Source organism: Entelurus aequoreus, linkage group LG01 (genome assembly GCF_033978785.1).
Source record: "Entelurus aequoreus isolate RoL-2023_Sb linkage group LG01, RoL_Eaeq_v1.1, whole genome shotgun sequence".
Taxonomy (NCBI): Eukaryota; Metazoa; Chordata; class Actinopteri; order Syngnathiformes; family Syngnathidae; genus Entelurus; species Entelurus aequoreus.
In genome coordinates, this window is record NC_084731.1 from 38,906,127 (window position 1) to 38,932,016 (window position 25,890).

General features: G+C 39.9%; 1 protein-coding gene across 1 annotated transcript in view; it reads left to right on the top strand.

Moving 5' to 3' along the window:
• Positions 1–25,890, top strand: part of atxn7l2a (ataxin 7-like 2a) — a 32,279-nt gene that overhangs the window by 1,779 nt on the left and 4,610 nt on the right. The window contains exons 2-8 of the mRNA XM_062050064.1: positions 1,504–1,572; positions 14,892–15,225; positions 16,417–16,667; positions 16,853–16,935; positions 19,883–20,094; positions 22,668–22,848; positions 23,738–23,859. Of these exons, the coding sequence (XP_061906048.1) occupies positions 1,504–1,572; positions 14,892–15,225; positions 16,417–16,667; positions 16,853–16,935; positions 19,883–20,094; positions 22,668–22,848; positions 23,738–23,859 (1,252 nt within the window). The remainder of the gene's footprint in view (positions 1–1,503; positions 1,573–14,891; positions 15,226–16,416; positions 16,668–16,852; positions 16,936–19,882; positions 20,095–22,667; positions 22,849–23,737; positions 23,860–25,890) is intronic.

Below are 25,890 nucleotides of genomic sequence, written 5' to 3' on the forward strand. Positions count from 1 at the left end.
CCAAAACCCTCAAATCTAGACTCCAAGCATCCCAGAACAAGCTAGTCAGATTACTTCTAGACCTCCACCCCAGATCACACCTCACTCCTACCCACTTTTCCAAAGTGGGCTGGCTCAGGATGGAGGACAGAGTAAAACAACTTGCAGTGAGCCTAGTCTATAAAATCCGCTACACCTCCCTGATACCGAAGTACATGTCAAACTACTTCCTTAACGTAAATGACCGCCATAACCACAACACCAGAGGGAGCTCCACTAACCACGTTAAACCCAGATTCCAAACTAACAAAGGTCTTAACTCATTCTCTTTCTATGCCACATCAATATGGAATGCACTCCCAACAGGTGTAAAAGAAAGGGCATCTCTATCCTCCTTCAAAACCGCACTAAAAGAACAACTCCAGGCAACTTCAACCCTAAACTAACACCCGCCCTTCCACATCATACCTCTTCGGATTGTAAATAATCAAATGTAAATAATCAAATGTAGACACTTTTTCTTATACTTTCTGATCTGTCTCTCTGTGTCTACTACTTTCTGTACATATCCTACCAAGTCAGTCCTACACTGTTTCAATGTCCATTTATCTGATGATGCAATTGTTGATGTTGATTGTTGATGACTGAAGTGTTGATACCAACCAAACTTAACCCCCCACCCCCCTACATATCCCACACCCCGGATTGTAAATAATGTAAATAATTCAATGTATATACTCTGATGATTATCTTGTGTGATGACTGTATTATGATGATAGTATATATCTGATAGTATATATCTGTATCAGGAATCAATTTAAGTGGACCCCGACTTAAACAAGTTGAAAAGCGTATTCGGGTGTTACCATTTAGTGGTCATTTGTACGGAATATGTACTTCACTGTGCAATCTACTAATAAAAGTTTCAATCAATCAATCAAAAACCTTAATAAGTTTTTCAACTTGTTTAAGTCGGGGTCCACGTTAATCAATTCATGGTATAAATATATACTATCAGCATAATACAGTCATCACACAAGTTAATCATCAGCGTATATACATTGAATTTTTTACAATCCAGGGGGTGGGATGTGGAGGGGGTTGGGGCGGGGGGGTTAGGTTTGGTTGATATCAGCACTTCAGTCGTCAACAATAATATCATCTGAGAAATGGACATTGAAACAGTGTAGGTCTGACTTCGTAGGATATGTACAGCGAGCAGTGAACATAGTGAGCTCAGAAAGCATAAGAACAAGTATATACATTTGATTATTTACAATCTGGAGAGGTGATATGTGGTGGGGGGAGGGTGTTAGTCTAGGGTTGTAGTTGCCTGGAGGTGTTCTTTTAGTGCGGTTTTGAAAGAGGGTAGAGATGCACTTTCTTTTACACCTGTTGGGAGTGCATTCCATATTGATGTGTGCGGGAATGTTTGCACCCTTTCAAGTCATGAACTTTAAACACGTTCAGTTTCCTAAAGTGCCACACTTCTTATTCAAAATGTTTGGAACATGTTTGTTTTAGGTCCTGATGTGGATGATTGCAGTAAAAATGGCGAAAAGGCTGCAGAAGCAATGTCACTCAGTAAGGAGGGTAAGTTTGCCAAGTTGTCCTTGACACTTGAAGATGTTTATTTGGAAATGTTGTTACATTCTTAACCTGACTCTCGACAGATCCTTGTAGTTCGCTGAGCTCCACACAGGGATCTGGGACTTGTCAATAGGAGATGTATTTCAGAAGGCGGCGCCTTGTAAAAAATAATTGTATGTGATTGGAGAAACCACTTGTCCGTTATCTTGAATGACGTGCTACTTGAACCACTCACATCAAAATCAACCCGTGACGCTGATGTGAGCGACGCTGGGAAATCCAAAACAGAACAGCCGACATATTGGATAACGACAGAGCGAACAGTTAGAGAACTTTTACTGAAACAATGCAGCAATTTCAGTAGACGATCGATGTCGCAAAACAGTTGCAATAGCAGAATCAATGTCAGTACACGACTCCTCGCTGCGTGCCGCCATTGTTGTTTGAATCAAACAGTTGCTTTAGCTCTACGTCACATCTATTAAATCCCGCCCGGCAATCCTAATTGGTTCATTATTTTTTGCTATATTGAAGGAGTTTGCATTGCCCTCGAGCCCAGACCCTTGTGTGGAGCTCAGCTAACTACAAGGATCTGGCAAAAGTCAGGTTAGAGCATTCTAGTTAGTCCAGACCAGCAGTCTCTAACTTTCATTACCATTAGTAGGGCCCTAATGCATTTAGGCCGTGTCCACACGAACACGAATAGGTTCAAAAACGCATATCCAGGGTTAAAACGATCTCCACCGGCACGAGCGTAGTTTCAAAACTGTGTCTGTCTACGCACAAACGCATACACCTGCTGTCATGCACGTTTTGTTCATCAAAAGCCTGGAAAAGCAGCAAAAGTTGACTTGGTAGAATTACACGATCACCTCTGTTATTATAATGTTTATATTGATATACTAGACATACAATGCAGGGTTTCTCTTTAATGTAACTGATTCCTTCAAATTCATAGCCGCCACACCTTGAAAATAAATTTCTGTATACAATGTATTGTGGTCTCCAGAAGAAGTCACACAAAGTTTGATGCTATGTTTAAGTTTTATTGCAAATCTTATGCTAACAACCAGCACAATTCCAAAAGGTTTTACCTCTTGTGCACTATAGTCTCCGTACTTCCCGGGACACTCAACAACACTTCTTCATTCTCCGCCAATTGGCTTTCAGGCACGAACGGTGTGTTTGTGATCATTAGAAAGATTAACATAAAATCAAAACGACGCGATCATAAAACATTACCCCCAGCAGATTGTTACATTATGAATGAAGGTATATACAGTGTATTATTTGCACACACTTGTCTTGTGATGTACCCAAAAGTCTTTTTCCGGCCATCAAAAAAGACTTTGATCACCGAAAACCGCGCTGCCGAAACCAGATGTAAACAAGACACACGTCATTGTCTGAAGTAGCCTGCATGTTTGCGGACAGCGATCTACAGAATGTCCAAATATTAGGAAGACAGTGGCGGCTCTTAAGGAAGCGAACGTTTAACCGGAGCAGCAACGCGGACAGCCAAGGGACAGAGTCTTTAAACAGGAGTTCATTCTATGATGACACAAGAAAAAATGCTAGATTTGTCGTTTTTAATAGTCATTAAGTCTCTAGACACTTCACAAATTCCCAACAAAGTACATTGTACTATAAGCAGCAACAATTGAAAGTATGGCAAAATGATATACAAATATGTTAATACTAACTAATAACAGATTTGTTTTTAAATGAATAAATACATTTTTTGAGCGTTTTTAAAGAAAAACATATGAGAAGTTATGTAAATGATGTGATGATGTCATGGTAACCATTGAAGGTGTAACGGTACACACAAATTTTGGTTCGGTACGTACCTCGGTTTAGAGGCTCGGTTTAGAGGTCACGGTTTGGTTAATTTTCGGTACAGTAAGAAAACAACAAAATATAAATTTTCTGGTTATTTATTTACCAAATTTGCAAACAATGGCTTTATCTTTTTAACATTGGGAACACTATAATAATTCTGCCCAAAAATAGAAATAGCTCTGTGTGTAATGGATGTGAGCCACCACTAGGCTGTTCAGTGCAACAGCAGGCAGTCATGAATGCTAAGGATAACAATTACATACATGCTATATACACACAGGGTCCATTGCCAGGGTTAATGTGGTCAACATATATAAAATAAAAACGAAATAAAACTAAATAAGATAAGGCTCAGTAGGGATGATACTCGAAACCGGTTTTCCCGGTTGTTCGATAAGAAAAGAACCGAGTTCTCGGACTCGAATCCCTTTTTGAGAACCGGTACATGTTATCGAGACCACTATAGTAGAGAAAAAGAGTTGGTTCTTTATTCGAACTCCTCGGAACGAATCCCGTCCCGACCAGAAATGCTCCGTGTGACATCACAAGAAATCAGTCACGTAGCTCAGTCATTAGGCGCAGATAGCGAAAGCAGGAAAAAAATGGACGGGAAAAAGTGCTCCAAGGTGTAATAAAGTTCAAAACAAAAGGTATAATCCAATGAATAACTTTACTGAGAGATTTGAGCAGGGTACAAACACATGAAGAACACTTCTACGACCCACCGGAAACATAGCAACCAGGCTATCAACGCACCTCCTTTACGGCAGCTGTCGCAACGTTCTTATAGCAACCGCAGCACATACATATATGACAATGACATGATCTCCCTTTTTCAACTTTTGTTTTTCTTTCCTTGTAAACAAAACAAAATCACACTGTATATGTGTTGTCTGTGTAATTATAAATAATGCAGACGAGGCGCGTTGGCTGAGTTCTTGACGTTTACTTTCACGGGTGACGACATGCAACAACACTTTTCGGGGCTACCGCGCATGCTCGTCACTCCCGTTGCATGATGGGTAGTGTAGTTGTTATATTCCCTAGCTCATAACATCTTTCCCCCTATAAAGAAATAATGTTAACTCAATAAAGTGTATTTCTTTTTTTAGCTTTAACTTTTCATTTTTTAGCATTGTAACCACATTTGCAAACAACTTTTCTCTTCATAGAATTTTCTTTCAATAAAGAAATAAAGTGCAAAAATGTCAAAGCATCATAACAAACAGTTAGTTAGGTCAAATAGCAGAAGAATTGCACTTTTTGGAGAGCTGTATTATTTCCATTTTTTTGCCCAAGGGACTGATTTTATTTAACACTAGTATTATTTATACACCTATAGTGATTACAGAAACAGGTTGTTTTTGTGTTACTGTATATATTTGTTTTTCTGAAAATTCCCACTTAATATACTTTGGGTAACAACAGTCAATATTTATTTATTTTATTTTTTTAGGGGGGCAACAGTCAATATTTATTTATTTTTTAGATTAAATTGTTTTCTTATATAATAAAAGTGAGCTTTTGTTAAACCAAATATTGTGTGTTTTTTTCCATATACAACAACCTATCTGGACTCGATAAGAGAATCGATAAGGAATCGGTTCGATAAGAGGATTCGATAATAGACTCAAACTCGATAATTTCTTATCAAACATCATCCCTAAGGCTCAGAATTGGTTTCTTAACAAAACCTTTCTACATATAAAGTGTAACATTTCTACACATAAAATGCAACGTTAAACTGCTTCAAGTTGTTGCTCAGATTAAATAAAATGACAAAACTTTTCTTCTACATATAAAAAGTGCAACATTAAATAGTTTCAAGTCAACTCAGCCTCAGATTAACTATTCTTTAACCCTGGTGACTTTCACTTAATCTTCATGTTTTTTGCCAGAAAAATCAGTTTATCCACATTGTCTGCAGAAAGAGCAGACTTACTTGCAGTTACAATGTCTCCAGCTGTGAAAATACCCTTTCACTGGGCATGGAGGTAGCCGGTATGGCGAGGTAGTGCCTGGCTAACTTGGCAGTAAGAGGATATATGGGCTGATTGTTCTTCCACCATAGAAGTGGGTAAAAATTTAGATTTTAATGCAATATGGTCTTAAATCTGCTGCTATAAAAACATTTGTTAGTGCTTTAGCCCTGCCTGATTCGCCGAGGAGAGGCTGCTTGAATGCGGTGGGGAGCTGTGTTTTCACCACGCTTGTCTTTCTCTTCGTTGAAGCGATGTTCACTTGGGGGTGGTGCCGCTTCAAATGGGTTAGCATGTTTGACGTGTTGCCAGAAGCATACCCTACTGCTGCTGAACAATGTTGGCAAACGTTCACTTTGTCCACCTCTAGTCCTCCATTATGTATCGCACCGCGAAGCCGAAGTGTTCCCCAACGTGAGATCTTAACAAGGCAGGAGGGTCTTCCAGCTCTGGCTTTTGCATGTTGTCGTAGCCCGGTCGTTGATGCTGTGTGTTGTGCATCGGTGTGCATTGTTTACATAACGTGCGGTACGCTACTCATGTCCGTCCGTGCGGTGCGCTACTTAATATGTCCGTGTGGAAACTCGTTCGGTGCACCTCCGTTCCGAACCGAACCCCTCCATACCGAAACTGTTCAATACAAATACACGTACCGTTACACCCTTAGTAACCATGGATGGATGGATCTTTATTGTCATTGCACAAGTACAATGGAATTTTTTTCCCAGCACAAACCCGTTCAAGAATCATTTTACAGGGTTACGGAACAGGAACGCTGATGGGTTGCCTCGGGGCGCCCTGTAAAAGACCACGCTTCATAATTACGCCCCTATCAGCACATGTATCGTTCAATCAATCAAAGTTTATTTACATAGCCCTTAATCATAAATGCCTCAAAGGGCTGCAAAAACCACAACGACATACATGGCTCTGATCCCACATCCGGGCAAGAAAAAACTGTACCCAATGGGAACAATGAGAAACCTTAGACGGGACCGCGTCGCCCCGCCCTGCGGGATGACTGGTGCAATGGATGCCGAGTGGATGCAGTTAATAATTTGATTCCAGTCCATAGGGAGGCCAGCAGGGGACCCTCTTGCATGTAGACAGGTCGTAGCACCGAGACATCACCGACTGGTGCATAGAGTGGTCCACCCCGGGTCCGTACATGAAACAGCTTGCGGATCTTCCGTGGAAACTGATCCGTGGCCACCTGATAACTTCTCCGCGCAGGAGAGGGGAGCAGAGCAGAAAAGAGAGATGACAGATCAACTGGTCTAAAAGGGGTGTATTTAAAGACTAGGATGTATAAATGTGTTTCAAGATGGGACTTGAATGCTTCTACTGAGGTAGCATCTAAAACTGTTACCGGTAGGGCATCCCAGAGTACTGAATAGTAAACGCTATATAGCCAGCAGACTTTTTTTGGGCTCTGGGAATTACTAATAAGCCAGAGTTCTTACAACGCAAATTTCTGGCAGGGACATATTTTACATTACAATCAGCAAGGTAGGCTGGAGCTCGACCGTTTAGTATCTTAAGTGCACAGGAAGCCAGTATAGGTGTAATATGATCAAACTTTCTTGTTCTTGTCAAAAGTCTAGCAGCCACATTTTGTACCAGCTGTGATCGTTTAATGCTAGCCATAGGGGCACCTGAACATAATACGCTACAGTAATTGAGACGAGACGTTACGAACGCATAATTAATGATCTCGTGTCGCTGGTGGACAAAATGGGACACACTTTACCGATACAACGGAGGTAAAAGAGGGCTGTTTTACTCTTAATATGTTGCTCAAACGAGAGAGTTGGGTCGAAGATAATACCGAGATTCTTTACTGAGTCACTTTGTATAATTATTTTGTCGTGGTGTTATTACAAAAGTGCCGGTGTCTAGCAGGACTGATAATCAACAGTTCCGTTTTCTTAGCGTTAAATTGCAAAAAGTTGCTAGACATAGATTGTTTGATGTCATTTAGACACGCCTCCAGATGACTACAATCTGGCGTATTGGTCAGCTTTAGGAGCATATAGAGTTGGCTGTCATCAGCAAAACAGTGAAAGCTAACACCGTATTTGTGTGTGATGTTACCTAGCGGCAGCATACACGTGCTGCAGGTGGCTGGGCAAAGAACCAAACCCTGTGGAACTGCGCACGTTATGGGAGACTCATCCTTTCAGTAAGATAGGAGTTAAACCAAGAAACGGCTGAGTCTGACATACCAATATGTTTTAATACGTTTTAACATAATGTTATGAACAACGGTATTGAAAGCAGCACTCTTGCCAATCTAAGGGAAACCCTGCAATGACATGTACATTATCTTTAAAACCAGCCTGCACTTACACGAGCCCTGCATGGTAACATTAAGAATATTTTTTAAGTGTCTAAAGCGTGCGTAAGTGCTTGTGCTGCTGAAACCCAACACTGGTCGTAATATAACGTTTAATCAGCAACATTGTGATATAATACATGTGCAGTGAAGTGTATATTATTTTTAAAATCACCGTACAATAACAAGGAGCCAAGGAAACCTCTTGAATGTTTAGGTTCCTAAACTTAGACTTAGACTTAGACTTCCTCTTTATTGTTATTAAAATTTGAACTTTACAGCACAGATAAGAACGAAATTTCGTTACATAAGCCCATGGTAGTGCAGGACATAAAAAGCAATAAGGTGCATATATAAATAAATAAATGTATATAAATAATATATAAATATATATATAAAATAAATAAATATATATAAATAAATAAATAGATTACTGTACAGATAAATATATTGCACTTTTTCACATGCGTCCACGTTTATGGATGCATGTTATATTGTCTTTTTTATTCCAGCGAGATAATCCATTTTGGGGGGAGTTGAGGGGATAATTTAATTATGACGCGTTCAAGAGTCTTACGGCTCGAGGGAAGAAGCTGTTACAGAACCTGGATGTTCTGCTTCGGAGGCTGCGGAACCTCTTTCTAGAGTCCAGCAGTGAAAACAGTCCTTGGTGGGGGTGGGAGGAGTCTTTGCAGATTTTCTGAGCCCTGGTCAGGCAGCGGCTTTTTGCAATCTCCTGGATAAGAGGAAGAGGAGTCCTGATGATCTTGGGGAAAAAAAACCTGCAAATTGCTTACGGTTTCCTCAAGTGTTTTACAGCTGTATAACCAGTGTTGAGTAAGGTACTCCGATTATTTTTGTTGTAAGTAGTAATATGTTGTTTATTCTTATAAATTAATCAGTTTGCCGTTACTATGTTAAAGCAGTGTCGTTCATTTTGGTTGGTTGGTTGGTTTATGTTGAACATGTATACAATTACAAATGATATATCATATCGTTTACACATTTACATTTATCTTTACAACATGTTCGAAAATTAGTAGGAAGAAGCCAATCCTTTTTAATCCTACCCCTTTTCCAATTCATAGCAATTTCAGTAGCACATATTCACTTCCTGTTGTCATTTTGTGACACAAATCATATCAATGCATACAACAGATCTCTTAATAGTTCAATTAGTTATGGTTCACATATTAGATTAATTTATAATTTTTAATAAGGTTCAAAATGTTAATCAAAATTGTTCTTCCTTGTACCTCTTAAACTGGATCATCTTAATACATTGTTTAATTTCTTTATTTAATCCATTCCATAATTTAATTCCACATACTGATATGCTAAAGGTGTTTTAAGTATTGTACGTGCATACAAATGTTTTAAATTTCATTTTTCTATGAGCTTATATTTCTCCTCTTTTGTTGAGAAGAATTGTTGTACATTCTTGGGTAGCAGGTTATAGTTTGCTTTGTACATCATTTTAGTTGTTTGCAAATGCGCCAATTAATTGAATTTCAATATGTTTGATTTTATAAAGGGTTTGTATGTTCTTTATATCCAACATTACATATTATTCTAATTGATTTTGTTTGTAACAACCGTTGGTGAATGAAGTGTACTAGTGTAGTTATTTCCCTTTATTTCTGCACAATAACTCGATAGATCTAGTGCTCGTCAGGGGTGTCACCACCTCCAAAGTTACGATACTCCCGTACACTAAAGTAATGTCCGATCATCACCTTATAAAATTCGAAGTTCTGACTCATTGTCAACAAACTAATAATAATAATAATAACTACTATAGCAGCCGCAACATTAATGCTGCCACAACGACGACTCTTACTGACCTACTGCCTTCGGTAATGGCACCATTCCCAAATTATGTGGGCTCTATTGATAACCTCACTTTACAACTTTAACGACGCCCTGTGCGACACCATTGATAGTGTAGCACCGCTAAAGCTAAAAAGGGCCCCTAAAAGGCGTACCCCATGGTTTACAGAAGAAACTAAAGCCCAGAAATGATCATGTAGAAAGCTGGAACGCAAATGGCGTGCGACTAAACTTGAGGTTTTCCATCAAGCATGGAGTGATAGTTTAATAACTTATAAACGCATGCTTACCTCAGCTAAAGCTAAATATTACTCAAATCTCATCCACCTCAACAAAAATGATCCTAAATTTTTGTTTAGTACAGTAGCATCGCTAACCCAACAAGGGACTCCTCCCAGTAGCTCCACCCACTCAGCAGATGACTTTATGAATTTCTTTAATAAGAAAATTGAAGTCATTAGAAAAGAGATTAAAGACAATGCATCTCAGCTACAACTGGGTTCTATTAACACAGATACGACTGTATATACGACGGACACTGCCCTCCAAAATAGTTTCTCCCTCTTTGATGAAATAACATTGGAGGAATTGTTAAAATGTGTAAAAGGGACAAAACAAACAACATGTTTACTTGACCCAATTCCTGGGAAACTTATCAAGGAGCTTTTTGTTTTATTAGGTCCATCAGTGTTAAATATTATAAACTTATCACTTTCCTCTGGTACTGTTCCCCTAGCATTCAAAAAAGCGGTTATTCATCCTCTACTCAAAAGACCTAACCTCGATCCTGACCTCATGGGGAACTACCGGCCGGTGTCCCACCTTCCGTTTATCTCGAAAATCCTCGAAAAAATTGTCACACAGCAGCTAAATGAACACTTAGCGTCTAACAATCTCTGTGAACCTTTTCAATCCGGTTTCAGGGCAAATCACTCTACGGAGACAGCCCTCGCAAAAATGACTAATGATCTATTGCTAACGATGGATTCTGATGCGTCATCTATGTTGCTGCTTCTTGATCTTAGCGCCGCTTTCGATACTGTTGATCATAATATTTTATTAGAGCGTATCAAAACGCGTATTGGGATGTCAGACTTAGCCTTGTCTTGGTTTAACTCTTATCTTACTGACAGGATGCAGTGTGTCTCCCATAACAATGTGACCTCGGACTATGTTAAGGTAACGTGCGGAGTTCCCCAGGGTTCGGTTCTTGGCCCTGCACTCTTTAGTATTTACATGCTGCCGCTAGGTGACATCATACGCAAATACGGTGTTAGCTTTCACTGTTATGCGGATGACACCCAACTCTACATGCCCCTAAAGCTGACCAACACGCCGGATTGTAGTCAGCTGGAGGCGTGTCTTAATGAAATTAAACAATGTATGTCCGCTAACTTTTTGCAACTCAACGCTACGAAAACGGAAATGCTGATTATCGGTCCTGCTCAACACCGACATCTATTTAATAATACCACCTTAACATTTGACAACCAAACAATTAAACAAGGCGACTCGGTAAAGAATCTAGGTATTATCTTCGACCCAACTCTCTCGTTTGAGTCACACATTAAGAGTGTTACTAAAAAGGCCTTCTTTCATCTCCGTAATATCGCTAAAATTCGTTCCATTTTGTCCACAAACGATGCTGAGATCATTATCCATGCGTTCGTTACATCTCGTCTCGATTACTGTAACGTTTTATTTTCGGGCCTCCCTATGTCTAGCATTAAAAGATTACAGATGGTACAAAATGCGGCTGCTAGACTTTTGACAAAAACAAGAAAGTTTGATCATATTACGCCTATACTGGCTCACTTGCACTGGCTTCCTGTGCACCTAAGATGCGACTTTAAGGTTTTACTACTTACGTATAAAATACTACACGGTCAAGCTCCTGCCTATCTTGCCGATTGTATTGTACCATATGTCCCGGCAAGAAATCTGCGTTCAAAGAACTCCGGCTTATTAGTGATTCCCAGAGCCCAAAAAAAGTCTGCGGGCTATAGAGCGTTTTCTATTCGGGCTCCAATATTATGGAATGCCCTCCCGGTAAAAGTTAGAGATGCTACCTCAGTAGAAGCATTTAAGTCTCATCTTAAAACTCATTTGTATACTCTAGCCTTTAAATAGACTCCCTTTTTAGACCAGTTGATCTGCCGTTTCTTTTCTTTTCTACTCTGCTCCGGGGTGGACCGCTAGCCTGTTCATCGGATGGGGACATCTCTACGCTGCTGACCCGTCTCCGCTCGGGATGGTTCCTGCTGCCCCCACCATGGACTGGACTTTCGCTGATGTGTTGGACTTTCACAATATTATGTCAGACCCACTCGAAATCCATTGCTTTCGGTCTCCCCTAGAGGGGGGGGTTACCCACATATGCGGTCCTCTCCAAGGTTTCTCATAGTCATTCACATTGACGTCCCACTGGGGTGAGTTTTCCTTGCCCGTATGTGGGCTCTGTACCGAGGATGTCGTTGTGGCTTGTACAGCCCTTTGAGACACTTGTGATTTAGGGCTATATAAATAAACATTGATTGATTGATTGATTGATATTGTAACACTAGTGAGCAGTAGAGAATATGAAGTGATTTTTGGTAAAGTACATATTTTGCTTTATTCATTATTGAAATATTTCTTGCCACTTCATGTTGTATATGTTTACATGAGATTTCCAGTTCATTTTCTCGCTCACTGTGGTGAAAGCTGTTGGCCGTTAAGTTTAAAATTACTTTTCAGCCACCCAGCCGCTATACTACAGTCGCTAAGTTCGCACAGGCTATGGGGAGAGGCACTTGTAAACCGAGGTGTAGCTAAACATTTGACACACAGGGCGAGCAGCAGAGAGGAGCTATCGTTAGCTTTTGTACTAAGTCACTAACAGAAGTTAACAACCTAAACAGATGAGATTAGTGTTAAAGTCGCTACAAGGAGAGAGAGGTTCTAAAGCAAATTGGTGTACGTGTAAATAAAGCTGTAGTCACTCCCCAATTGTCAAATGCAGTCATTGTCCAAAGCATTGCATCACTCTGGAGTCAAAAAGTGGGCACTGTGCCGCTATATTAAAAAAAAAAAAAAAAAAGTTCGATGTGTCATCAGAGAAGCTTCCGTAAACACGCAAGGGGTGAAAGATGAGTCAAATAGGAATGCCCTGAGCTCCGTAAGTCAGGCCCAAAGAAGATCAAACTGCCTTAACGAAGGCTCATCAAAAGTACTGGTATGGCGGTATTTTCTCAAACATATACCACTTTCTAAAATACACAGGTGTTAACAATAGTACCGGTATATCGCCCAGCAATTTGTTTGCAAAGCACAGCATTCTCTTTCCTCACTTACCGTTGGTAGATTTTGATGTTGTTTTAATCATAAAACGTCCTTTCAATTTTTATCCAAAATTCCCAATGGTTCGTCCTCGGACCTGATGAACAATCATTGAGACGAGAAAAGCCTCTTATCAGCCGCCATTTATTTCGTTATGTCTTTGAAGTTTGGCCGTTAACAACGGGTTTCTTGTCTTGCTCCTGGATATTCAGTTGTTTTTTTCAGTGAGGTAGTTCTTAGCGCCACTGAAGTGGTCAAGGAAAGTTTCAAAATAGTCCAACACTTCAACAGCAGTGCAGAGCTGAAGTAGTAGACCTGGTAGCCCTTCATATAGAGGAATGTATGTACACGTCACACAAAGCACTCTGCCTTAATAATACAAGCCACAACACATGGTATTAGGCCTTAATTTAACCATGCTCAAGCTTACTGCTTTGAATATGAACACGCTTACTTCACTTCATTTCATGCTCTTCATTCCATTTCTTCTCTGCTTCCCTTAAATTCCCTTGTTGGGATGCTCCTTCTTTTGGACCAAGTGAGGCCAAAAGGAAATCAAACCCAAAGACAAGTTAAAGAATTAAAGGCCACTATTGTGGTCTGATCCGTCTTGTGTTCAAGGCGTTGAACAACTGCGTATAATATACAGTACATAGTAGAGTTGGGTATCGAGTATCGATTGGAACCGGGACTAACTTTCCGATTCTCCCGGAATCGTTCAAAAGTTTAAATTTCGATTCCTATTTCCGATGCTGTCACGCCAATTTAGTCCGCCGACCGGAAAAAAATATGTCCGCCGAACCGGAAGAAGAAGCCGCTGAACACCAACGAAGAAGCGCCCACCGCCGGAAGTGTTAGCATAGCCGAGCGAGTCAGTCAAGCTCAAGCATGGATAGCGGGCGTCGGCGGTCGAAAGTGTGGCTTTACTTTACAAAAAAAATTGAAATAACCGCGAAATAACAGAGCTCCATGTCCATCAAGAAACAAGTGGAGAGAGAGCTGCAGATGTACCAGGACGTTCCACCGATACTTATGTCTGACGACCCTGCTGCATGGTGGTGGTCCGGTGGAACGAACAAAAGACTTATCCTTTGCTGTCATATCTCGCTTTCTCCTATTTATGCGTTCTAGCTTCTTCCACACCCAGCGAACGTGTATTTTCCACAGCAGGAGACACTATCTGTCCAGAACGCTCACGCATCTTGCCTGAGAAGGCGGATATGGTCATTTTCCTAAACAAGAACTGTCTCTGATTTTATACTGTACCTGCTGCTAATCTGGACTGGGTTTTGCAAGTTGTTTCTTATTGTTTATTTGCTTTTCTGCACCAGGTTAGCCCATCAGTGGGAGCACGGTAACATGTTTAAGTACCTGCAGCATCATACACTTGTGTGTGTAAATGTGTTTTCATGAGGTTTCCTGCAGCATCATACACTTATGTGTAAATGTGTTTTCATGAGGTTTTCAAAAATAAAGCTCTCTTGAGGAAAGTGTACCCCTGGGAAAATGTATTCATAATTTATAATATTTATATTCAAGTTCATAGATTTGATATTTATATTCTAGTTGAAAACAGCCCTGTGAGGAATTTATAGTAAAGCTCATAAAAAAGTTAATAGAATTAAAATTGATGGAGAATGTCAGACTATTTCATTCAGAAAGACTGTAGGTTAGCTAGCTAATTTAAAATATCCTAAACTTTTTTTTGACCCCGCCTCTTAAAAGAATCGGAATCGAGAATCGCCAGGAATCGGAATCGTTCGAATTCAAACGATACCCAACCCTAGTATATAGTGACTTGCACGACATCATGTGTGACAGCAGTTTTAGCAGTATTTGGACTTTTGAAGTTGCCCTGTATTCAAACTACATCTACCATTTCCAAATTTTTTGTAATGTATGCGTATAGCAAATGTAAGCTTATTTACTTAGTCAGTTGTTTCGATATTTCCTTCATCAGGAGGGTATTGCCCTCAGAAGTATACACCCTAACAATCCTATTCTCTGTTCTTCTACAGATATGTCAATCTTTGGCCTGTACCCAGGTCACGATGACTTCTATCTTGTGGTGTGTAGCCACTGTGGTCAAGTTGTAAAGCCACAGGCATTTGAGAAGCACTGCGAAAGAAGACACGGCACTCTGGCCAAACTCTATGCGCGAATTCGGTCTCCTACTCCTGCTCCCCAGCCCCAGCAGAAGCCCCTTCATAGCCATTCTCCTTCTCATGGGACCATTGCCAATCCATCTTCATCGTGGGATGGTCGAGGTCAAGCTGTCGGGTCAGCTCGACCATCTGCCCCTTCCACACCACCCCAGCACAGACCTGCCAAGAACTCAAAGGAAGGAGCACGGTAAGAATAAGGGGGAGTAAACAACACAAGGCGAAAATGTTAGAAAAATTAACATTCTGTTGATACCTTTATGCTTCATACAGTAAATATGATCAAAAGTCCCCACCTCTGTTTGAAAACAAATAAATAAATAATAGGGGTGTAACAGTGCGCCTTGAATACAGTTCAATAAGTACCTCGATTGTAAGGTCATGGTTCGATACGTACATCGGTTGTTAGGCCACAATTTGTTTCATTTTGGATACAGTAAGGGAACAAAATGCACAACATAAAACTGCTTAACTTTTGTGTTGAATAATTGTTTAAATTAAACAAAAAATAGTAATTCTCCAACAAATAAATAGAACAAATACAAAATATAGCATACAGAAAAATTCAAGGATTGGCACCCCTTTGATACTGTTTGTGCATTGAAAATGCTAAAAGCAATCCAGTGTAGGTCAACTTACTGTATTATAAGTAGGGCTGCAACTAACGATTAATTTGATAATCGATTAATCTGTTGATTATTACTTCGATTAATCGATTAATAATCGGATAAAAGAGACAAACTACATTTCTATCCTATACAGTATTTTATTGAAAAAAAACAGCATACTGGCACCATACTTATTTTGATTATTGTTTCTCAGCTGTTTGTAAATCTTGCAGTTTATAAATAAAGGTTTATTAAAAAAAAACAACTTTGCGCATAGCATAGTTCCAACGAATCGATGACTAAATTAATCGGCAACTATTTTAATAATCGATTTTAATCGATTTAATCGATTAGTTGTTGCAGCCCTAATTATAAGCAATAAAAGCTTTTTGTTGGAGGTGACAAACCAAATTTGTGTAATATCATGTAAAATGTAATTTGATAGAATAAACTGCAGGCCAATAAAAAACAGACTGTCATGTCCCTTGTAAACATGTCGACTAAAGAAAAAGATGAGTATGTATTAACAGATGCTTATTATGCTTCAGTAAAGAAACATACAAGTGTGTATCCTTTATTATATTTTATAAAGTTTAATTTACCCTTTTAGTACATGGATATAAAGCATTGACCTAATTTCCTGATGTCATATTTTTGTGCTTTTATCAATTGTTGCTGTTAGTTTTGCGTGTTTATTGGATCAATATTGATCTAAGCGCTTTTAATAAAAGTACTAATATTTATCTTTTAAAATACACTTTCTTCGTCACCAGACATTTCCCACTGGAAAAATCATCCCATGGCAGCCACACAGATTGTTCGACATTCAAGCAGCTGCCACCACTGGAGCCACCTCTCAGCTCTCCTCCACCGTCCCTTAGAGACCCTCCTTGGCCGCACGGAGACACCCCACTCGGTAGACCATCACACACGGAGAGGCCGGCCAGCCAAAGAAAGGATTCTTCTCCAGCCTCTGTGGTACCAAGCCACCGTATCCCCAGACCCTACAACAAAATGGCCTCCAGTAAGTAGAGGGGAGTAGTAGAGAGAAGGTGTGAAACAAGTGGGTGTTTGAAGGATTAATATTTATCTTGTAATAATAATCATGGCTATATTTCCATTACTATTTTTTGTCAAGTTTCAGTAAGAATCCTGGTGATGCTGTGATCGTGTGACGTTCAACAGGAGTGTGTCTTTGTGTGTTCTCAGAGAGGGAGTGTGACTTGGACAAACACTGCGGTGTCCTGGACCCTGACAGGAAGAAAGTCTGCACTCGTCTCCTAACATGCAACGTAAACCACAAACTTCTTCTATTCAGACATTAAGGTTCATTAAGGTTCACAGTACTGCCCAAAATGTCAGCCAGTTTGTCCACTTGCAAGAATAGTCAGAATACAGTTTGGAATATTTGAATCTGTACATGTTTTTTACTCAGGGTGCACAATAAATAACTGACAGGTATTTATCATACTGATAGGAAGAATCATGATGTCATACCGATAAAGCCACTAACATTAATAAATAGCTATGGTTAGAACAAGAAAAAAAAAACTGCTGTAGGTGTGTGTGTTAGGGTGAGCAAATCAAGCACTCATTTTCTCCTACCTCAGGTAGCTCAGCTCAGCATGCTATAAACGCCCTGTAAACTGCTTCAAAGCCAGCCACAGAGAAAGGTGTGCCCAAACTACAATTAAAGCTACATGTAAAATATAATAGTAATAAATAGGTTATTGGTATCTGTCTTGAGAAGCTCGAAGTTGTATCAGTATCAGCTTGGGGGGGTAATCCTGCATCCCTAATTTTTGCAATACATCACGAAGCTGCCTAATGGTCTCTTTACTTGATACATTCAGTCTTTGCTGTGCAGTCTTTGGTCAGATGACAGATATACCAGTAAATAAGATTTTCTTTTTATATTTTTGTTCTGGTCCAGAATACTGAGCTACAAGTGTGAAAATGCTCATTTAAGACTGCTGATCAGGAATTATGCTTTTAGCACAGCAGTTTTGTGTTGAAGTCTTTAAAAGTGGGGATGTTTATTAGGACATTGTTCTGTGTTTAGAATACCGTATTTTTCGGACTATAAGTCGCAGTTTTTTTCATAGTTTGGCCAGGCGTGCGACTTATACTCCGGAGCGACTTGTGTGAAATTATTAACACATAACCGTAAAATATCAAATATTATTTAGCTCATTCACGTAAGAGACTAGACGTATAAGATTTCATCGGATTTAGCGATTAGGAGTGACAGATTGTTTGGTAAACGTATAGCATGTTCTATATGTTAGTTATTTGAATGACTCTTACCATAATATGTTACGTTAACATACCAGGCACATTCTCAGTTGGTTATTTATGCGTCATATAACCTACACTTATTCAGCCTGTTGTTCACTATTCTTAAATTATTTTATATTGTCTTTCAAATGTCTATTCTTGGTGTTGGGTTTTATCAAATACATTTCCCCAAAAAATGCGACTTATACTCCAGTGCGACTTATATGTTTTTTTCCTTCTTTATTATGCATTTTCGGCAGGTGCGACTTATACTCCGAAAAATACGGTACTTAAAAGCAGACATCAGTTATTTGCTGTCAGGATATATTGTATTGCAATAGCCCACTGTTGAAGTATTGAGGAAATAATTTTCCTCTGGGTCATTGACATACTTGCCAACCCTCCCGATTTTCCCGGGAGACTCCCGAGTTTCAGTGCCCCTCCCGAAAATCTCCCGGGGCAACCATTCTCCCGAATGTCTCCCGATTTCCACCCGGACAACAATATTGGGGGCGTGCCTTAAAGGCACTGCCTTTAGCGTCGTCTCTCACCTGAAAAGGAGACTATTATATATGTCTCCGTTATCCATAGGTTTATCTATAACCCATAAAGTAGGCAGGCACGAGGCTATTTCTCAGCGTGTGTTTATTCCAGCCGGCACGTAAATACACTGACACACAACATCCGGATTCCCATCATGCATTGCTTCAAAACTACGGCAAGTAGTAATGTCCAAAAACATAACAGAGACGAAGCAGAAGAACGAAGAAGAGACATGGCGACGACGAGTAAGAAGAAGTACGCTTGCAAGTTCCAAAATGATTGGAAAAAATTATTTCAGTTCATCCAGGACAGCTCGAAGGGGAATGGATGTGCTGCCTGCAAATATTGTAGGTCAGACTTCTCCATTGAACACGGTGGCCGAACATTGAAAATATATAGCCCCTATCTCCCGAATTCGGAGGTCTCAAGGTTGGCATGTATGGTCATTAATAGTATAAAATGAGGGCTGTAACGGTTTCCAGAAATGTTATGGATACATTGATTAATTAAACACAAAAATAATGCTAAAATGTTGTAATCTCACTACAAACATGCAGTATTTTTAAGTACAAAGAATTGTGCAGGAACATCAACTGTTTCAAGCAAATATAAAAAAACTACTTATTTTTGTGTCTGAGTGACAATGTAAACATCCAGTGTAAAACAATAATGTTCACTTGAGTGTCTTTCAACTTTTACTTTCTGAGAAGGAGTGTCTGCCACAGTGGATATGTTTTATCAGTTTGGAAAATGCTGTTTTTCTGAAATGTTCAGTTTATGCCTATTTACCGCGGTGCATGTTTTATTTGGTAATTTCCCTCCGTGCGGTGCGACGTGACCGGCTGGTTGCCTTGGAAACGCTCGGGACGAAAGTGCCACGCTTTGCTTTGCAAAACACAGACTTTCTTTCCGCCGCCAAAGAGGTTATGTTTTCACCAGGGTTTGTTTTTGTGTTTGTTAGCTCCTTTTTTCAAACAGCTATGGATAGATTTTGATTACTTTTTTCAGGAAATGTCCAAAAAAAAATTCCTCCCATCTACTACCAACAAACTTTACTTCCTGTTTAGGGTGTTCCATGCCCCGACCTTGTTGGCCCCGCGCTGTGCAGATGACTTTGGGAGCTGTAGTTTATTTTCAGACCCGGCCAATGCTAAAGCACCAGTAAAAAAATATACACACCAAGTTTTTGTTTGATACCGTCACGCACCTTATTGCAAAGACTTTGAAACCGTAAAACGGCGGTATGTACAATACCGTTACACCGCTATATTAAACTATCATTTGGTTGTCTGCTTCTGCTTTATATTGTAAAAATATTACTATGGTAAACGGAACATAAAAAACCACCATATGAAAAAATAACTTGGTTGTCCGCCCTATTTCATTGATTGATCAACTTTATTGTATCACATTTTTTAGATCCACTCCATCCACCAGCGTAGGAAGGTGCCAGGCCGCAGTAAAAATTTCGACCAGTTGGTGGCCGAACTTAAGACGAAGGTTCGAGAGAAGGGGGCTCAGTCATTGGAGGGAGGTTCCTCATCTGGACGATCCCCAAGTCCTGAAGCACCAAGAGAGCAAGCAGCAGGTCCACATTGCCGCAGACCTTTGGCCACCCTCCCTGCTTTCGGGTAAGCTTTGCTAAAGCGCACTAAGCTTTTGCAAATGGTAACTATACCATTTATCATGGAACATATCTGCTATTTCACATGGAAAGGTGACTGTCGGCAAGATTATTTTTTGCCTCATAAAAGGCTTTTATATTTGTTCCTAATATTCATTTAACAACCCTTGAGTCTACAAAATTGCCTCGTCGGTTCCATGACAGCACAGATAACTTGACATTTGATATTATGAATCGACCCAAAATTAAGCCTGCTCTATCTACAAATTAATACAATCCTTTTATTGTCTTTTAGTTATGGACAATTTATTTTCTCCAATTTCCTATTTTAGTTCTTTATTACCAATTTTTTCCCCTCAATTTTCTTCACCTTGTATTATAAATGCTCTCGCTAACCGCTAATTAACACAAGCAGAATAATGTAGCAGCAAAGTGCTACCCTCGTTCTACCGTACTATTGCAGTATGTAGTAAAACTCCCAAGAGGACATACGAGTAGCATTAAGATATATTCAATATAGCCTTTTGTTCAAATGGAAGCGTCTTATTAGAAGCAAGTTAACAACATTGGAAAGGACTTTCAAATTGACAAACGTGACCTTCCAACTACTTAAACTGGTAATGACGTTTGTTCGGATCTTCCCTTTTTAGGGGCAAAGTCCTCCAATGTTATTTTGTTCTAATAAAGTATCCCCTGCTGGCTGCTATGGACTGGACTCTTTCGTTATTAACCGTATCCACTTGGCATCCATTGCACCGGTCACCCGGGACAGGGGGGTCCCAACATCTGCGGTCCCTTCCAGGGTTTCTCTTTGTTCTCATTGGGTTGAGTTTTTTCTTGTCCTGATGTTGTATCAGAGCCGAGGATGTCCTCGTGGTTTGTGCAGCCCTTTGAGACATTCGTGATTAAGGGCTGTATAAGTAAACTTTGATTAATTGATAATAGTTTGCCGAAAAGGAGACTATAATTGAAAATGTACCATTTATTCTAAAAATGCAGTAAGTACAAACCGTACCAATACCAGCGCTGAAGAAAAGACTGCCCTACAAGGTCTGGTGTGCTCTCTCTACATCAGTGGTCACCAATCTTTATGAGCCCAATATCGCTCATCTAAGCCTAAAACCAAGATCTACTTCGCGTCAACTAGGTTTATTTTTTTAATATATATATATTTTATTTTTTTAGTATTATTTTGTTTTTTAAGAAAAAGATTTGTGTTTTTTTTATTGGCTGATGTCAACATTTAGTTTTTTTCTCATTGTGTTTCTTGCAGTTCTCCCAAGTTTTGCTGGTGTCTTTTTTTTTTTTTTGTAATGTGCCTCGGGCCAATAACAAATGAGTCACAGACCACAATTGGCCCCTGTGCCGCATTTTGGGTAACCCAGCTGTAGAAGCTAACTGTTTATGGCCACTATATATAACTGTAGTATATTTGTTCATCTTATGGTCACATAAGGGACACGAGTCAGCTTGCGTCAGCACTGGAAATATTAAAATCAGATGTTCACCCAGCGAGGTTTTCCTTTGTGATAAGGAGGGGATGAACGGACAAGTCCTTCTTTATCTGTCGTTTTGTTTTATAATATATTACTGCTTTTGCACAAGTCAATGTTTACATTTGTTTTCAAATCAACACAAAATCTGTACTTTGGAGCAATATGTTCACAGACTCGATTATTTGGCTTGTTATCTTCCTGTTGCAGTTGAGCGATGATGATGATGACAGTGTGCTCTGTGACCGACGGACGGGCCTCAGCTCAACGGCGGCGCGTTCCGACGGGCCACTCGCCTTTACAGAACATTACAGTTTGTGGAAGACGTGGCAGAACTTCCAGCAGACCACCGCATTGCTGGAGAGAGGAAGCCGATTGATTGCTGCCCAGAAAGTGTGGGCGCCTTTCTCATGTTGCGTCCCCAAAATGCCAGTCCTCGCATGCAGGAAGAGTTGTTTAATATTGGATGCTAGAAAATGTCTGATGCGTTGCAACAATCAGCCTTAATGCATTGTTGCAACTCGATGATTTTTGTGCACGTCATGCCATGCGCGTTTGTGAGACACGGTGTGCTGCCGTGCTCCAGGGGTGTGGCCGCGGTGTTGAGAGCGGCTGGATGTGAGGCTAAAGAGAGAGAGGTGAGACGTGCGTGCTCAGGTGTCAAATTGCGCGCTTGTTGGTGGGTCTGTTTGTCACTGTCCGGTTAGGGGTAGGGGTGTCACTGATGTCATATTAATACAAAAAATGTTTTTTAATATTTTTGCCAATTGACCGGTATGGTCCAAAAGTTCGTCTGGTCGATCGCGGCCGAAGGGTTGACAACCCCTGCTCTAGATGGTCCCTCTAGTCTACACACATGATTTGGTCCACCATGGTGCCCCGGAGTTGTTTGGGCGTTGTGCATCGAAACGTAAAGTTAACGTAAGCGTGTGTGTTTTTTGCCACACACACACACACACACGTCCACACTCTCTTCATTTCGTTCCTGGCACCTCTTCTCACCATCGAAACCGAAAAAGATATTAAGTGTGTATTTGCAGAGATAAAGCACAGGTTGTTTTTATTGTGATTTACTTTGTCTTTGCAGTCGCTCTACGGGTGTATCGGACGGCACCGCAGAGGACAACAGGCAGCTGCAGGAGGAGGGAAACCTCCGGGCTCCCTCCCCTCTCATCCATGGAACAATCTCCAGTGACGAAAGTGATCCAGAAGGATCAGAAGAGCCTGTTGAGTTCTCATCTTCTGCCACTCACCCACGACCACTAGCAGTGAGCCACTATTATTTTCGGTTTGTTACTTTGGGAAAAGAAACAGGACAAACAAATGTTGTCTTGTTTTCCGCACATAAGTATTTAGCCCTCTCCCCTCATGTCTTCTTTTGGTTGAAAGCAAAAACAGAAAAGGGATTGTAAAGAATAATTTTCACATCTATTAAAACTGCTGTTTGCAACCTTTATGCAGATGCCTAGAGGGCGCTAACTTTCAAAAGCAGGGGTCTTCAACGTTTTCCAGGCCAAGAACCCCCGAACTGATGGAGAGATGAAGTGCTCACCCCCTACTTATATACACACTCTGTATAAGATTATGATAGTGTTTTAAATTAAACTGGTGCTAAAGGTACATTGTTATTGTGCCATACTAAGATATTAAAATAATACAGTATAGCAGCACTAATAGCTAGCTAGCAACTAGCGTGCTAATTGCTAGCTATCTTAAATGCTATCATGAATATAATATAATTATTCATGTTTTTAGGGTGGCCATACAACTGCCATTTTTAAACTACACCACAGTGTGTTGGATCATTGTTAATGTGTATATAAAGACATTTACATTTTGTTCATGAAACCAATACTGCTTTGCAACTTCTGGTTTCCTCCGACAAAGAAGAAGAACAAAATATTGAAAGGTTTATTGAACGCATTTTTTATTTATATCAATTACGTGTCGATCGCGGCATATATTGATATTGTTTTATCGCCCTGCCCTGACAAAATGCTTTTTAATTGGTGCAAAACCCCGCTGGAAAATGGATAAAACAGTTTATGTAACGTCAACTTCTTACATCTTTTTCTACAAATTTTGCTCGAGTGATATCTACATGTTCATTTGCCTTTATCTATTCATATCTTAATATAATGAACCTGCTTTTTCCAGATGTGTTCGTTTGGGGGAAGTATGTTTGGTCATGGAATCTACACGTTTGATAGGAGGCTTCACCATCTGAGGTCTGCTTTCAGCAGCATGCTAGAGCAGCACATCAGCGCACATCTTTGGAAGTAAGTCAACTCAGTGTTACCACATTTCATGGGAAACTATTTTTATCGACGTCCCACTGGGGTGAGTTTTTCCTTGCCCGTATGTGGGCTCTGTACCGAGGATGTCGTTGTGGCTTGTGCAGCCCTTTGAGACACTTGTGATTTAGGGCTATATAAATAAACATTGATTGACTTCCTTTGAGAAGAAAAACCTGCAGATAAAGTTTGATTTTATTCCTTAAACCAGTTCATAATAGAATACACTGCCGCTAATACCAATTGTAGTCCGTTTGGTGCCTAAACTATTTTATAGGGATTGTTCCGAACACTTTCCAAAATCTAACAATGAGGGCTTCCTTCCAGCTACTTTTCAATGCTTTTGATGTGGACATTAAAAACTGTTCATATTCATATTCAGTACCAAAAATGACTTTCTTCTCTTCGGTCAATAAACAGTTAAAATGTGCAAGCGCCCAAACTTCAAGGCTGTTCTTATTATTCTAAATATTGCTTCCTCACCTTTTCTCATGCTTCTCAGAAGATTAGTACAATTTCACTGAACCTTGGCGTCTTCTATTTGGCTCCATCACACCAAGCTGTTCTAAGTCTCCTCATTCCCTTCCTCCCTCGCACTTAAAACCACTGGTCTAAAACACACATGAAACCATATTCATTTGAGTTATGGATTAGTAGAATATATGTGGTCCTTTGCTTATGAACGACATCCGTTCCTACATATGTGATGCTAGTTTTAGTGTAAGAGGGAACTTCCTCAAAATGGACAGCTAAGGCAGTCCTACAGTACACATAATGCATGAAGAGTGCATATAAAATACTCTAATACAAAAAAATATGTTGAAAAAGTAATATTAAAGACAACTGTTCTTTACTTTTTCCTGAGGTTGTCTTGCACACTGAAAGAGGTGGAGAGATGCAACTAGGGCTGGGCGATATGGCCTTTTTTTAATATCTCGATACTTTTAGGCCATATCGCGATACACGATATATATCGCGATATTTTGCCTTAGCCTTGAATGAACACTTGATGTATATAATCACAGCAGTATGATTATTCTATGTGTCTACATTAAAACAGTCTTGTTCATACTGCATTAATATATGCTCATTTTAAACTTTCATGCAGAGAGGGAAATCACAACGAAGTCAATTTAGCAAAACTGTATTTATTAAACAGTTATTAAGCAGTGGCACAATAATTCATGTCATTTCAAAACAGAAAGTGCAAAATTGTCAGAGACATTTTAAAACAAGCTATTAGTGCACTTGTGTGCATGATGACATATCAAAACAACACTAAATTAAAGTGCACTTTTTGTACAGAACGCCACTACAATAGTTTAAAACAAATAAAGTGCACTTCTGTGCATGATGTCACACAAGATATTTTAATAACTGTCAAATAAAAATTAGCTGCATAATAGGAAATCAAATTGTGTACGTCCTTCGCTATGTGGTTGGTTTCGGCGGACGTTATCTCCTTATGTCGTGGACTATTTTTTTCATACGGTGTTGATGTGGAAATGGTTGCATCGGCATTTTGTTGGTGTGGCACCGAATGGAGATGTTGACATGCGGAGTAAGCACTCTTCATTCTCTAGCGGGTGACTTTTCAAATGATGCTACATATTAGCAGCAATACTACTTTTTGTAGCAAAGCTTTTGCCCTACACTTTACAAATTACGGTTGTCTGTTCGACATATTCCCACTTGAAGCCAAACCACCGCCAGACGATGGACTCCGTGCTGTTTTTCTTGGGAATTAATTCTTCCTTCATTTGTTACCAGATTCACACCTTCTTTCTCTTGTATTGCCACTTGCACCACTGCTAACTTTACCCATGCTGCTACCTCTCTGCTCCGTGAGGGCGTATACGTATGTGATGTATGTAAGAAGGTGCGCTTGTTTATGTCTCTGTGAGAAGGAGTGACTAGAAAGAGTGGGAAGAGCCTGTAGTGTAATGTCTGCAGCTAAAAGCAACTGCGTGAGAAGGCATACTCGAATATCACAATATAGTCATTTTCTTTATCGCA